Source organism: Strix uralensis, chromosome 4 (assembly GCF_047716275.1).
Source record: "Strix uralensis isolate ZFMK-TIS-50842 chromosome 4, bStrUra1, whole genome shotgun sequence".
Classification (NCBI taxonomy): Eukaryota; Metazoa; Chordata; class Aves; order Strigiformes; family Strigidae; genus Strix; species Strix uralensis.
The window spans coordinates 129,852,156-129,868,285 of NC_133975.1; the positions used below are offsets into that span (position 1 = coordinate 129,852,156).

General features: G+C 45.2%; 1 protein-coding gene across 1 annotated transcript; it reads right to left on the reverse strand.

Annotated features, from left to right (window-relative positions):
* Positions 1-18: 18 nt before the first annotated feature.
* On the reverse strand, positions 19-14,264 carry RTRAF (RNA transcription, translation and transport factor). Its single transcript, XM_074869205.1, has 8 exons — positions 14,110-14,264; positions 11,933-12,057; positions 10,299-10,398; positions 9,014-9,100; positions 7,830-7,918; positions 4,708-4,776; positions 1,070-1,118; positions 19-352 (listed from the first exon to the last, which is right to left on the reverse strand). Exons 1-8 carry the CDS (start codon positions 14,168-14,170, stop codon positions 198-200), a joined length of 735 nt encoding a protein of 244 aa, XP_074725306.1. The 5' UTR covers positions 14,171-14,264; the 3' UTR covers positions 19-197.
* Positions 14,265-16,130: the final 1,866 nt, after the last annotated feature.

The window sequence follows — 16,130 nt, forward strand, 5'->3', positions numbered from 1 at the left end:
CAGAGCTAATCAGAACAATTTGTCTATTCTCCCCAACTTCATTTATTTAAAGAAAAATGATAATTCATTAGAAGTCAGAATTCCATTTCCTGTTTTCTTTCAAAACAGTAAAATAATACCCTTTCAAACTGCATGCCAGAGTTGTACAGAGTTCCTAATTGCACTAAGTACACAAGAGACTAAAAGCTTTTATCTGTTCATCTCCCGACTTTCCCCAGTCTGTGGTCCGTCTTGGGATCAGCAATAATCGCCTGAACCGCTACAATCGCTTCATTAATTTTTGTTTGCAGCTCTCGGAGCTCCTCTATATGCAGCAGTCGGAGAATTTGGGCGGCTTCATTGAGAACAGCATCTGAGTGAGGTGCAAAAAGAGAAGTCGGATCAATCATTTTCATCTGACAAGAAGGTCTTAAGAAAAGCTTAAATCTAAGTTAATGCTCTGCGCTTCATTCGTGCTTGTGGTTTTCATACTTGAAATAGGAAACTTTCCCTGCTGCTAGAGAGGGACAGGGTGCTCTGCAAAACCTCGCTCAGCTTCCCACAGCCCTCACAGCAACCTACAGCCAAGCTGGGTCACTCCAAAGCATTCCAAGTAGTAATTTAGTTGTTCACGGGGCAAAAGTGAAGCCAGACTAGTGGAGTCCCAGGTCATCTGGCTATTGCTTACAAAATAATCTATCAGGTCATGCCAACTTGCACTGCCTCCAATTCGATTTTTGGTAAGTTATGCAGCTAAAACACAGCTAAAAAGCAGCACAGAGGTCCTCTGGTGGTAGAAGCAAGATTTACAAGACAACAGTAGTGAGATGCATTCCTTCCCCTTGCAAACGTGGCTGCCATTAGAAGCTGTTATTTAAACGTTACTCAAACATATCCTACAGCTAAGATTTACACCTTTCTGTTCCAAAACAAAATGCTTGGGAGTGCTCGTAAATAACAGGCTGGGAGGGAGCAATTCTTTCCACTACAGGCTTTTTTAACTGTACACATTAGCTATGTATTTGACAGTAATATACTTTGTCAAAGGCTAACATCACTATTTAAAAGTAACATTAAGAGAACTGCTTACCTCCTGTGTCAAAACCAAGAATGTGCTTTTCTAAAGCGACAGGCAAACCCTTTAAAAAGAAAAAGTGTGTTCAGATATAATTAGAAATATTTTGCATACTTGGAAAATAAAATCTAGTGCTCCAGCAGGTAACTCTGGAGGAGAGGACATGGGTTTTGCTTATACAGACATGTGTGACCACCTCAAGAAGTCATCGTGCTCGATTACACACGAGCACCTTTGTGTCCTGAAATGTCAAACCCAGAGTATTAATTAAAAAAACCAAACATCTTCAGGCTTAATAATCGCCCTACTTGTCAAGCGAACCCCATTGGATACACACTGCCCACATTCAATCCTTAAAAGGCTAACAACAGGGCTGCGAGAGAACACCCAATCCAGCGACATCGCTACCCAGACAAACAAAAAAGCACGCACAAACGGCTTTCTTCGAAACTCCTGCCTTCAAACAGCTGCTGGTTTTCAAAGCACTGCCTGATTTGAAAGCTATAAAAATCCTCCGTAATCAAGCGAGTTTCTCAGGCACTGAACTTGCAACCCTCCATCAACATCCTCAGAAGTATTTTCTCAAGTGTTAAACTTCGGAATAAAGCTAAACATTCAATTTTCTGAACACTTGCTCTAATAAGACAGTACAAGGAAAAGTTTTATTAGTGGTCATTTATAAGCATTGCTCTTTTACCCTCTCCAGCTGGGGAGGAGCTGTCATGCTAAACACTCACTCACCATGTTTCAACATGCATATAAAATTGGATTTAAACAATGCAAATCTTAGAATTTGCTTTTACTACCTCTATAACTTTTTTCAACATTTGCCTTGCACGACAAAAACATTCGAGCCCAACACCACTAGTTCCTACAACGATGGGCCACCAAATCTTCTAAACAGCATTTCTTTTAGAGGCTTTTATATACATGAAAAAAATTCTGAGTTGATTAAAACAACGCTAACTAAATACAAAATGCTGACTGAAACTAATACCCCATTTTCAGAAAGTGTTTCTTTTTCATGGCCTTTACTGTAAAATGGACGTTCACTGCAATCTTTAAATTTTAACACTGCAGATGTATTTTTAACAGCTTGTTGTTAAGAATGCCCCTTCAGATTCTAGCAATATCAGGCTTCGTACATAACACTTTTTAAAGAATCAGGTTATTTTTAAGGCTGCAAAGACTTCACTGTCGCTGCAGTACGTTCTCAGAGCCACAGGAGCAGCAAACCATTGGTTCAGTTGGAATTGCCCAGGACCGCTCAATGCTGAGTGACCACAGTGGCACCTTCAGAGGTGCTCTTTGAGACACCCTGGTAGCACAGTGCTCCTTCCCCTGCCTTCCTCCCACCTCTCAGTATTTTAGCTCCCTTTTGGCTGGTGAGAGCTGTCTTGGACTGACCTCTCCCAAGCCCCGTAGCCCACAGCAGCGATTTTCCAGCAGGCACTGGGCTGTACAGGCACCCACTGCTGCTACGACTACAACACACACAGCAGCTTCAAACAGGGAAGAGAAATGAGGAGCACCTTCAAATCTGCAACTACAGAGACTACTTCATTTCACAGCCTCATTCCCCCAAAATTTAATTTAAAAATGTGGCTCAAAACACTTGCAACGGGCCTGACCACTGCAGCCATCTCCCCTGAGCTGTAAGTGTCAAAAGGAAAACTAGATTCCCTGGGAGTGAGAGGAAAAAAAAGTTTCCAGATTTCAGAGCAGGGGGAAAATATACCCACTTTGTTGTGCTTTCAAATATGCCTTTGTGAGCATCCTTAAAGTGATCTTGAAGGATATTTGTTGTACTTGATCCCACCTAGGATACACTCATCAGGCAAGGAAAGCCCAGGACAGCGTGTAAGTCTGTCAGTATAAATCTCAATCCTGTCTAGACACCGAGTCCACTGAATTGCCAACCATTCAAAATACAATCTAAAAGAAAGTAAGTGTCATGTCTTATCTTGAAAACCATACCTTGACAACCCAAGATCAATCTATTTGGTACATTTAAACCACAAGCACAGCCATCTAAGTTTCCTCAGCACAGTCCTCATACGTATCCTTCAGTCAGAACAGCTTTGTATCTATTTTATCTTTTCCCACTCTATCTTGATATTGCCAAGAACGCAACTCATGACATTTTGTATATGAAGTTGTCTGCCATGCAGCAGTCAGACATTTATAACCTGTTTCCAGGGTCAAGGCTTAATATACAAAGTGTCACTGGCCAGTATTTTGGCCATTAACAAGCCAGCCAAAATCAGAAGACGTTTATTTTTCCTCTCCTCCTCCCCTGCAACCCAGCTATCCCCTCTGCTTTTAAGATATTTTCTTCATTCATCTGATCCATTACGATGTCGATGATCGCTGCTGGCACAGATAAAACTGTTTTCCTGCCTCCAACCCCCTGCCTTTCCTCCACCTCACTTGAAATTTAGCATTCCTAACGACAATACACTCCCAGTGACATATATCACATTCAGTGACACAGTGACATTTCAGCTACGACTTGATGATGCTTTGAAGACCTATCGAATATGAACGACTACCATGAAAAAAATTCACTGCTCCTTAAAGCAGCTAGTTCTGCTAAACACACAGAAAATCCCTGACAAGCCCTGCATGTCAGCTGCACAGCTATGTAAACAACAACTAAAAGCAGCTTTTTACTAATGTTATAGAACCTAAAATGAGTACAGCAGTCGCAGCTTTCATATTTTCCTGCTCTTTTAATGGTTTTATGGATATACAAGACCAAAGCTTTGATAGCTTTGATTTACTGATTCAACTCTTCTGCCAATTACCACACTGCAACTCAGAGCACCTGATTGCCACTTAGTAAACACCGTAAGCAGTGTTATGGTAACAAATAAAGAGCAGCTGCCAGAAAAGATGAAGGGACTTGCCCTCTTTGACCAGATCCAGTCCCTTTAGCAGGGACACTCCTGAACATCCACCTGCAGGGCAGGAGCCTTCCCCGGCTGCACCCAAGACCAGTGCCAGCAGCCGCTGCAGGCAAACGCCCGAGAGAAGAGCTGGAGAACTGGGATGTTTAAGAAATGACAATTTGGAAAACCACAGACATCCCCTGGAACATCTTACAAACAGACAGTTTGCGGTTAGAAAATAATTCTGTCAAATCTGAGGTTTAATTTTCTTTCACCACCTCTTTTTGGGGAAGGGCGGGAGGAAGGAGTCGGACGTCCAACATCCCGTTCCTCAAACACGTACGAGGTGTACGTACAAAGAAAAATACTCCATACAAGGAATGTTTCAACCTGTTTACACAGCCAGCGCTGCTGATTCTAAGGAAAAGCCAGGTCATACATTTCTTCTCATACTATAGGCCTGCTGCGCTGCACAGGAAGAGTAATCCTCCAACAAGTAACTAAGATAGGGGAACAGCTATTTACACGATATATCATACAGGTATGATATATCTGAAACAAAAAGAGCTTTGTACACAACTCTCCATAATCCTTTGGGTCTTTTAGAATCAGGATGGCGAAGATAAAGTAAGTTTCCACCATCCTACTAAACGAAGGGTTTCAAGAGACCCAGTTTTGACTGAGATGGCAGACATCTCCGCCTACGCTTCTCTACTCGATAGGGAATAATTAACACCAGACTCATGCAGTGACTATACAAACCTCCTTGGACTGACTGGCCTTCGCGATGGCATCCTGCGTCAGGCGCTCTTGAACCAAAATGCGAATTGCCTGGGAAAAACATTTAAAGGCGAGAGTAATTAATTTATGTCTTGATGCATTTCTTGGCGATTCCAAGGGAAACGGAGCCAACATTATAACTAGAATAACCTCAAACCCACAGTTTTGTGAAAAACTTTCTGGAAAACTCTTTCAGACCATAAACCTTTTCAAGTAGCACTGTTTTTCACAAGTAGTACCTTACACAAGTCTCTTTGGCAGCTTAACCAGAAGAGACAAGGACATTACATTATTAATTGCAGCCACTACTGGGCCAGAAACTGCAAAGTACTAGGAACAGTCAATAAAGGTTGTGATTTTTGATCTGGAGAAAAGGAGGCTGAGGGGAGACCTTACTCCTCTCTACAACTACTGAAAGGAGGTTGTAGCAAGGTGGGGGTCGGTCTCTTCTTCCAAGTAAGAAGTGATAGAAAAAGGGGAAATTGCCTCAAGTTGAGCCAGGGGAGGTTTAGATTGGATATTAGGAAAGATTTCTTCACCAAAACGGTTGTCAAGCACTGGAACAGGCTGCCCAGGGAAGGGGAGTCACCATCCCTGGAGGGATTTAAAAGATGTGTAGACGTGGCACTGAGGGACATGGTTTACTGGTGGACTTGGCAACGTTAGGTTTATGATTGGACTCTATTTAAAGGTCTTGTGATTCCAGAACGAGCTGATCACAATCCCAAAGCGGCAGCACCATTTTTATTCTTCTGAGATTACAGACTTTTAAAGCTGCAGCAATATAGCTTCTTCAGGAAGGAAATCCTGCTACCAGCATCTTTTAGTAGGTGCTGAACCATCTTCTACAGGCAGAAACCTGGAGCAAGGCTGCCCACCCAGGTTTTAAAAACACTGAGAGCAGAAAGGAATTATTTTTAGACACAGGAACAAGAACAGCCTTGATTTTAACAATCCTGCTGCTCATCTGTTTTTACTGGCTCCAGTACATAGCATGAAATCGTATCGGAGCTATCAGTTACTGATACCTACAGCTGTAAATGCCTCTAAAAATAACTGAAGGAATACCATGCAGGCAGACTTCCACCAGAAAGAACTGGGTCTGTCAAAAATATTCTTAAGACCTTCCCTGACGAGTAGCCAAATGTGACTGAAGCAGTCTTACCACTTCATCTTTCTCCTGCAAGATTTCTCCCGGTTTTAGTCATGATGAAAGTTGAAATGATACTAGAAAGTTGCCACTGAATACTTCTAGAAATCCTTCTAACTGAAGGGTGCAGACTGGACAAAAGTGTGATTTGATGAGGAGTTTAACTTTAAATTCCAGCAGTGAAGCCAAGCCTTGTATAAGAGAAGTTTGAGTGCCTTTTGCATTAGATAAAGGCTATCCAACTGTGTTACACAAATGCTTTCTGATCAACTTGCCAGATTTAAATTAATAAAATGGGACTCCAAGTATCTCTCTGCTCACTCTGGCCAGATGTCTGTAGCATCCTTGCACCCTTTGGCCTTCCCCAAGCACCCACTCCCGAGTGTCCAAGCCTGAATAGGGATCATAAATTCTCCACGCGCGCACTGCAAACCCGCTGACTGTGGTGTAGAATTAAGAGTTTCACTGACACATTCTAATACCATCAAACCCTGAAAACTAGCATTGCTGCTGTTCATGTGACACAAATTGCCACCACAGGAATCTATTCTCACTTTAATTAAAAGCAAGAAAATTCAGGCTGGTGGTTTTGTCCAACCACTGTCTGAAAAAAGTGAGACTAGCAATGTAGAAATAGCAACAGAAGTGTAAATACATTTATGCAGAACACACATTCTGCTATCTCTTCGAGTTAGCACCGAATTAGATGAATCCAGATGAAGTTTGATAGCCTCGAGACAATCCTGTAAGAAGACCTGAAGGAACTCTGTCTAATAAGGGCAGATCCTCAACATCGCCATTCACAGGGTCTCTTCTCTCTCTACCCAATAGCCCTTTTCACTGATTTTTGTAGGGTTTTGGGGTTGGTTTTTTTCTGCAGGGGTTTGATATATGAGATCTCCACCGCTCTCTAAAGACCGATGAAGGGTTCAAAGGCTATTTTGGGAAGGCAGAGGAGGATACCATAGCAGAGAGAATGAGAAAGTGGTTGATGGGATAAGAGCAGGCCACCATTTCCTTAAGCAGCCAGGCTAGTTGGGTAACACTGTGTAAGTATACCTGTTACAGACTTACACACACTATGTAAACTTCAACATCCACGGCATTTAGTTTCTCCAAAATAAGTTTAGCAAATATGGCAGCTACTGTAATGAATGGACCTTACTATCTTTTCAGTGAAATGAGTTTATTTTGGTGCCAAACAAAAGTAAGCTAATTTCCATATTATGACATGATCAATTAGGAACTCAGGATTGCTACAGTCCCTGTAAATATAGTATTTCAAAGGTACAAGTTCGACCCAAAATTTACAGATAACTAGAGTTCCACCAGCAAGTCACAAATTTTCTCAAAGTCACAAAAAAAAGATGCTTTAGAAAATTAATTAGCCGATATACTGCATTTAAAAGCCATGAATAGTTGTCAAGACTGAATTAAACTGACTTCAGTAATGACAAGGAGTAAACAGTTCATAGGACCAAAAGTAAGAGGAGGAAGATTTTAACTGTGGGTCCTCCCTAGAACATCCGATTTAAAACATCCTTTGCATCACTTAGCCTCTGTATTTTCAAGTTTCTCTTAATTTCTAGCACTGGAATACAATCTTCTCCTTTGAGTGTGTTCCTCCACATTTCTAAGGATCATTAAAAACACATAAAGCAGTACTTCAGCTAACCTAGAGCACTTCAAATCCTGAACAACAGTTCTCAGTGTAGGAATTCCAAGAACTCAGCTACAATTGAACTGTTTACTAAAATAATTATCCCTGCATTAATTTCCATGATTTATACTCTGCGTTCTTATCCGCTTGAAAAAGCACATACAGAATGAGTTTTACTTTCTGTTTGTGCCTAAAAAGTCATAGTTATCAGTAACCCTGCACCACAAGCTATTACACACATACCAACCACTGGGGAAAAGAAGGAAGAAAGGAGGTCTGAAAACTGAAACTCACCTTAAGCATTACCAAGTAATCATCATGTCGCTGAATTTGAAGCAGATTAGCTAAAGCCATCACTCCAGCCTTGAAATCGGGATTATTCACTGTAAAAATAATCATCATTAAAAATATATGCTAGTTTAACTGGCTCCAAGAGACAGAATTGGCTTCCTGACTCCACGCTATCGGATTGCTCTCAAGGATGGGCAAGGCCACGGATACACAGCAGTGAGCAACCATTTAGTCTGGCTACAGAGCAATCAGAGCGTGCACTAGGCTTTGTAACGAGGTTGCAGAACACCATCCAAGCACAAACAGCATTATTTTCAATGCCAAACACACTGCGTATGTCCTACCACACAGGAAATCTGTGTTAAGTCTTTGAAAATGAAACCAGCTACATAAAGGCATTCTCTTTTCTATATCTATCACTGCAGAGCAGAACTGTGCCTGCTGGGCGAGGGGAGGACCAATTCCTAGTTGTCTTCTTGTAGATGGAGCAATGGGAGAGACTTGGGGGATTCAGGGCTAATTTTAGTAGCTATTTTCCACCACTTCCATTTATTGTGAGCGTGCCTAGTAGTCAAAAAAAAAAAAATGATTATGAGACATACAGCTGGGGAAGGCAAGCCAACACGTAACACGTGACATTAGGGAAGTAAACAGGCTGTCATCGTGTTTCCTTAGCTTTTTTTTTTTTAAAGGTATGTTAAGAATCTACAGTTAAAAGGTTATCTTGCTCTTTCACCCTAAGCCACAGTAAGTACTCCTGTTTTATAGAGCTCTCCGCAAAGTTGTTAAGGTAAACACCCTTCAGGTGCTTCCTCATTGCTTGAAAAGAGCCCTCACAATTTATTCATATCTGATCAAGTCTCTGGGCAGGAAAGATCCTCCCCTCTGCCCTTCCCCTTTTTGCCAACAGGAAAAGCTCTGCATCAGTGCACAGCCAGACACCTGGGATTCACACAGAGCAGCTCCTTTTTCCTTTAGCAGGAACACAGACAGTTACTCAAAGTAACTCTCAAAATGCTGTTCACAGAGAGGCAGTTTCAGCCAACGGTAAAAATATACAAACCCTGCACTTCTACAAAAAGTTGTATGTATCATAGTATTGTAATCACATAAAATCTGAAGAACATACAGGCCACAGAACACATCCACATGCGATGCCTCCGTACAGTAGGTTGCTGCTCACTTACCATCCAAGTTAATCAGCGGTTCTGCATTTTTTGCAGTATTGTCAGTATTTTTAGCACCATCAGGGGTAGAATCCTTATACTTATCAGCTGTTAAATTAAGAAGCAAACATGAACACCATTAGAGCTAACGACAAAAGGTTTAGAACCAAGCTGTAGTTTGTGATAGCTGTATTTTGGGGGTGTGGTAATTGCCCAAGAGCCTTCTGGGCTCACCCAGAGATGTTTTGGGGCTCCCTACTAAGGTGCCCAAAGGCTGCCATTCTAGTGAGCTACCCTACCAGCTCCCATCTGCAGAGAGCTTATGTGCTACCCAAGAGCAGCATCAGAGCATGCTCCACACTTATGTAGGGCATTATGCTCTCGATTAAAGCTCTTCCTACAGTCTTCATCCCAGAAGGCTGAACAAGCTGCACCTTACAGCTCTACCACTTTTAAAACCCATCGGTTCAACTAGCATTGGCGCCCTGCCTCAATGCACAGCGTGTGTAGGGCTCAAGAACTACAGACTGGTTCTGACCAGCGAGTAAAACATTTCCAGGGAAGATTTTGTTTTATAGACTGCAGCATCCATCTCCAACCCACACAGGGGGTTTTCAAGCCTTTTGAGGATGGGACCTCCTGGCTCCTCCATCTTCACATGACCCTGAGTCACAGGCAGCTCACTTTCTCCATCATGAGGGACTGAGAACCAGCTCTACAGATTGCAGGTATTTATATCCTGTCCCTATCTTGGGCAGAGCTCAGCCCTGCAGGAATTCAAGGTAATGGAAAACACTACTTTGGCCATTATTATGTTTGCCACCAGTAATTACATTTGTATCTGCACTCTCGTTATACGGAACAGAAACTGCTGCTGACTGCTGAGATTTAACTCAAGTTTTTCATAACCTTGCCCTAGTTCCCAAGGGTTCAGGATCTACTCCCTGTAAAACAAGGGTCTAAGAATAGCTTATTTGAATAAATATAGTTCTAAAGAAAATGCATTTAATACACTTTAGAGTAAGTTCTCATAAAGGCAATCCCACAGGGAGAGGGGTATAAATATATACAATGGGTTTTGCTATAACCAGAAATAAAATAATAAATGCAAGATTGCTACTGCACTGTCCCGTGGGAGCTGAAGAGAAACAGTTCACATCTGAATACGGTGCAAAACCAAGCAGATGAAGTTATATTTTTTTAACAATATATATTTTTGACATTGTCTTATTTTGACAAATACTTCATAAAATTAAATAGAAAACCACATTTCCCTACCATTTTGAAATGTTAAATTCACTCATACCATTATCTCCATACTCGAGCCTGACCGCTAAGCCGAGAAGCCAGTCCACTGTTTCTTGTCGTTCTTGTATTTTGAAAGGACAGTTCACATCTTTCATATACTGAGGAGCAGAAAGAGGAGAAAACATAAATCTTACGACCTGTATGAATTTAGCTAGGAGCACAGAACTGTTTTGTAATCAGCCACGTTCCCACAGACCTTACAGTTGTTAGAAGATAGTTATTAACAAGAAGCATCATTTTGAAATGTTCTGCTGTGGCATCTGATCCATCTGAGACATTTTAGAGTGCTCTAACTCCACTGCTAACTCAAGCCTGACATTTAGTAAAGGCACCTGCTTTCTAATGAGCGCTATTCATGTTATTGTCAGACTGCAACCAGAGAAATCAAAATACCCCCTTCTTTGCTGTCTGTTCATGTTACACAGCAAGTGGAGGCAAGGGAAAGGGGAAGGACAGAGAACAAGTTACAGCAAAAACCTCCCATCTAAAGCAGGAAGGAGGAATGATGCTACCTAAGGCTTTCACAATACCGATATCAGAGGACTCTGAGTGGCAGCAGGAATCATTTTTCCCTTTCTTAGTGATTGTGTACAAGAAGAGAGGACAAAATGTGGCTGGGATGCTGCCTCTGAAGCCAGAAGATAGGACCAAGCCCAGCCTTGATGCCAAAACTCCCAAGTCCAGGATGTAGTGACATTCCACTGTGCCCCTTTGCTGGAGAGAGAGAAGTGCCACACAGCCTCTACTCCAGCAGCACGGAGGGAAAGGGCACAGGGGCTGGAGAGCACTAGCAGGCAGGGCTCTCCTGGCAGAAGGAAAGTCTGGCCAAGACAAGAAAGATACTGCTGATACCACAACGGTACCAGCTGCCAGTAATTCCACTATCACATACATTTATGTACATGATATTTGAATGCTTTACGCTCCTTTCTGCGATGCACGAGCACTGCAACTCCAGTCCTCCTGGGCAGCGAGTAAAGCAAGCGGTTCCACGGGGGGGAAATAAAAAAAAAAGTGAGATGAATGGACACCAAGAATTACAGAGCAGTGTTTTCAGCTCCTCGCAGGGCTGTTTGGAGAGAAAGGAAATGGGGACCAAGAGAGAAAGCTCAACAGCCCTGTGGTGACTCAGAACGCTCACAAGCACACAGGAGATCACTCACAAAACGATGGCTGCTTGCCATGCTTTGCACTCGCAGTGGAAAATCATCTATCTGAAATAACAAGAGGTGCAGAGATGAGCTGCAGTAGCTTGCCTCCACTCGCTTGCAAAGCCCAGAGTACATTAGCCTAATCCATTTTCCTTTGGGTACTTAAGAATCAGTAATGCAGAAAAAGCTGTTTATTTGTAGTTAATCTTCTTTGTACTTCGAGAGCTGCATCAAATCAGGCAAAATACAGATTAGGATGGATACCCCACCTATTGCAAAAACAAAGCTAAGTGAAAATTATGTGCAAAAAGTTCTACCATCTTAACTCCTACACTTTCGCTTCAATAATACATTTAAATTCCTAGAAATGTAAAAGTTCAGAGACAGGACAAATATTCAGTCATTTACATTCAACAACTACAAAAGCTGTTAATCATCATTTACATTTTCATTTAAAATTGTGCTAGAAATAACAAAATACCTTTTCAAACGATTTGGGCCAGTCATCACTGTGTATGTTTCTTAAATTCCCTCGGTCTTCAATCTTGTAGTGTCTGATTTTCTGGTCTTCGAGCCAGACAATAAAATTTCTGAATTCTGTTTCATCTGATGGGAGAAGTAAACAAAGCAAGAATTACCCAATAGCTTAAGGGCAAAACCAAGCCCTTAAGTTTTGATCCAATTCATACAGATACTTGTGATAGACAGTAAACTGTTTGTTCATCAAATTCCATTGAAGATACTGGGAGTAATAAGTAAAATAGCGTTGGGCGGCCGGGGATGGAGATGCCCCTGAGCGCTTTCATATTTTACCGTAAAAAAAAAAAGTTATCTCTTATCACTAAAATCAGGTATTCCAGGACAACCTCTGACCAAAACTCAACACTGAGTGTTTTTCCTTTTTCAAGTCACTTCAAACTGGCTATGGTTGACTGACTACACCAAGAGGCATCAGCCAACAGATTTCTTTGGGGGGAATATAGTTGTAACTTCTTAAGCGAAGAATGAAAGGTCAAACAACGACAGAGAAATTCAGTTCCTAACTCTGTTATCTCGACAAACACGTTACAGGTAGCAGTAACCTCCCTTCTCTTCTAAAGAGCAACACACACATCTCATGACTCTGCAAAGACATTTTCTTCCTTCGCTGTTGACGCAACTCTTCTTGGTTGTTGACCCAACATCTCATTATTTGGGAGCTGAAATTCCACAATACAGAGACTGTGGTCCAAACAAAGATATTTGTACTGGACAAAGCAATTAGCCTGCACCTGCGCTTCAGTGACAGAATTCATTTCTGGAACCAGCAGATCACAGCTCTGAGGTATCACCAGGCCCTCAAAATCCAGCTGTGATATTTTGGCTTTGGATGAGCTTTACTATCCTCCTGCATCTCAGAGGGGGGTAAGCACACCATTTTTGCCCATCAGGGACAAAAATTATATGTTTGCTTGTCAAAAAGTGTCTTCTAACTGATATAAGCGCCCTACTTTCACTGAATGTGCTTTAAGAAACAGAGACATGGTCACAACACATGCAAAGGAAAGCTTTCAGTAAGACCTTTTAAAACTTCTACACTGACAGGAATCACAGAATAGTTTGGGTTGGAAGGGACCTTAACGATCATCTAGTTCCAGCCCCCCTGCCACCAGCAGGGACACCTTCACTAGCCCAGGTTGCCCAAAGCCCCTTCCAACCTGGGCTTGAACCCTTCCAGTAACCTTAAAGTGATAAAAAAAAAGTGAAGGAGTGTTAACCATAAGGAACTTAAGACCCACAACAAAAGAAGACCAGTAGACAACATATTTTGGAAGAGAAGCAAGTCTACCAGAAGCACTGAAGGAAAAACAACCTATTACAGAGATGACCCAAAGCTTACAATTGATCACGCTGGATAAATAAACTTGTTACAGGGCCCTTTGAAGCAAGGAAAAAAGTTAAGCGTTGCAAAAATCAAACACCAAAGTATTGATACGTATCGGTGTATTAGGAAATGCTCTAACCATGTTATTAGACTACTCTTATTCACCACACTGTCTCTGCCTTGCTTCATGTACAGGACACACTGGGCTCCAGGCAGGTTAAAGCAGCAGCTCAGGGTGTTTTCCGTGGCACGCGTGACTCCGGTCCCTCGCACCAGGTGTCGAGACCCTTCACGGGAGGAGGCCGAGGCCGGCACCGACACTGCCTACCCCGGATCGCACCTCTGCTTCTGCTCCAAGAGCCACCGAAACCGAACAACACACGCACACCCACTGCAACGCCTGCGGGTCCCGGTTTTCCTGACCTAAACTAGGGTTTTGCCCTAAATACCGTGCTGCAGCTAAAACTTTTGAGCCCATAGAGCTGCACTAAGGCTCAGAGCCCAGCAGACCCTCCCGGCCTCAACCTTCCTTCCTCGGCAGCCGCCCGCCCCTCACCCCCGCCCGGAAGACACCACAGGGGTGAGGCCGGGAGGTTTCTGAAGCGCTGAGGCCAGGGGATGACAACGGGAATGGGGCGAGTTGCCCCGGCAGCCCCCGGCCTCGGAGAGGGAACCGGGCGGAGGAGGGGGGGGGGGGGGCAGTGTCGTCGGTGCGTGAAGAGAACGGCGGGAAGGCGGGGAGGAAAGGAAGCCATAGTGCAGCGGCCCCACAGAGCCCCGCCGCAGCCCCTCACCCCTGCAGTTGAAGCCGGCCGGGTTGTGGTAGTCGAGCGCCGAGAGCTTGCGGCGGAACATGGCGGCGCTGCCGCCGGCGGCGCCTCCGCTGACGGCCGGGCCCAGCCGCTCGCCCCGCTCAGACCGAGCCGACAGGAAGGAACACCTCCTACCACGCTCTCTGCTCGCCTATTGGCCAGCGCGCGACGAGCGGCAGCCGCCGCTACCAATCAGAGGGCGGAAGGGACTGCCGGGAAGGGAAGCGGCCCTTCATCCAGCTTTATTGACACGACGGCGGGCGGACAGCGACAGGGGCGGGGCCTAGGGCAGGGGCGGGGCCTGTGGGTAGGCCGCAGTGGGGAGCTGAGGGGGTGCGCTGGGCTGTACTGGGGAGCACTGGGCTGTACTGGGGAGCACTGGGGCAACCCCAGAGCGCTGCCCAGAGCTGCACGTGGGGCCGGGGGGCCTTCTGACAGCCCATATCTGCCCCACAGCGTCCCTGGCACCACCTGAGGGGCAGAAGGGCTTTAGGGGGCTCAGCCCGGTGCCCCCCACACTGGGACGGGCACCCCCAGCTCCTGGGCACGCTCTTGGGGCCATCTCCCGGGCCCACCATGCCCCCCATGAACGGCACTGTGGGGCCTGGTGCCCCTGAGAGCGTTTCTCAGAGCTGTGGGGCATGAGGGGTCACAGGCTGGGCAGCAATGGTGGGGGCATGGACTTGCTGTCGGCTTCGGGGGGTTGGTGATTCCACCTCTATTTACTCTCTTTTTAACGCCGCACCAACGCCACTGCAGCGTGGCAGTGCAGATGCCAAGAAGTCCCTCACAAAATTAGGCAAGAGCAGAATTGACCTTTCCGGAGGGGAAAAAACCAACCCACCGCAGAAGGGGCACTTGTTTTCCCTTCTCAGTATCTATGTTGCGTTTGCTTTCCAGAGTTTAGAAACCTGGCCTTTTTTACAGTCTTCAAACCACGTGTGAATTATCCTGATTTCACACAGATTTGCCCAAGACTGGAGCTGGCTCCATTGCCCTCCTGGGAAGCAGCAAAGGGGGTTTCTGGGCAGGGACGGGCAGGGGATGCAGCTGCCTGCCGAGCCTGAGCCCTCTCTCCTTTCTGTGCCACGTCCAGCTCGCAATTAAACCGTTTTCCATGTGAACGCTCCTGCTGCTGTTCATCAGGTTTTGGTCCCAGAGTTATTTCAGTCACCTCCGGATGGGTTATGTGTTTTACAGCCAGGAAAAGTTTCTGGTCTGGTGGCATCTTGCAAGAGGGCTCTGCACTAAGCGCCAGCCGGCAGGTGAAGGATGCCCGTTTAAGGTTTTTTTGGGTGGTTTTGCCTGGAGAAGGCAACGAGCCTGGGTTGGGAGTGAGATTCCCTCCCTCCCCAGCTCGGGTGGCACTTTGCAGACATAGTGCTGACAGCGCGACGAGCCGATGCAATATTCATCCTGACATTTCTCTCTGCGCCAGCCCTTCCCAGTGCTCCAGCTGGCAGCCGGCACAGCCACCGACTGCGGCACTGCCATGGCAGGGTGGCACGGGGCTAAGCCAAACCCCCCCCACAGCCGCCCCAAGCCCCGGGGGAAGCCAGGTGGGACAGTTCTGCCTCTCTTTCCCTTTAGGACCATTCATTTCCCATTCACCAAATTTCCTCTGGCTCGTTCCTGGAGTGGTGTAAGTAAGGGCAGGGGCTCCCTGCCCTGCCTGCAGCAGGCAGAGAGCCAGCTCTGCCTCCTTCAGCTTTTGCAGGCAGAGCCCACCAGCACTTCAGCGTGTCACCAACACGTGTGCGAGCAGTGACATGCAAGTGAGCAGTAAAGGCACAAAATCTCCGGCGTGGTTAAAAGGAGCTTGGGACCATCCCCGGGGTGTGTGGCTGCCTGAGGGGACGTGCCCTCAGCCATGTGAGTGTCACACATTGTTCGCCCCAGATGGAGGTAGTGAAACCTCTGTGTAGGTGTGGGGGGAAGATACGTAGCCCGTGGCCAGCACAGTCCCATGCCAGCAGCGGGATGAGGCTCTGCACCCTTCCTCC

Excerpts from the sequence above, each read along its gene's own strand:
- RTRAF (XM_074869205.1), bottom strand. The coding sequence starts at position 14,170 with ATGTTCCGCCGCAAGCTCTCGGCGCTCGACTACCACAACCCGGCCGGC. Across the intron at positions 12,058-14,109 it reads GGCCGGCTTCAACTGCAGGG|ATGAAACAGAATTCAGAAAT; the intron begins GTGAGGGGCTGC and ends TTCTCCCATCAG. Across the intron at positions 1,119-4,707 it reads AGGCCAGTCAGTCCAAGGAG|GGTTTGCCTGTCGCTTTAGA; the intron begins GTTTGTATAGTC and ends TTCTTTTTAAAG.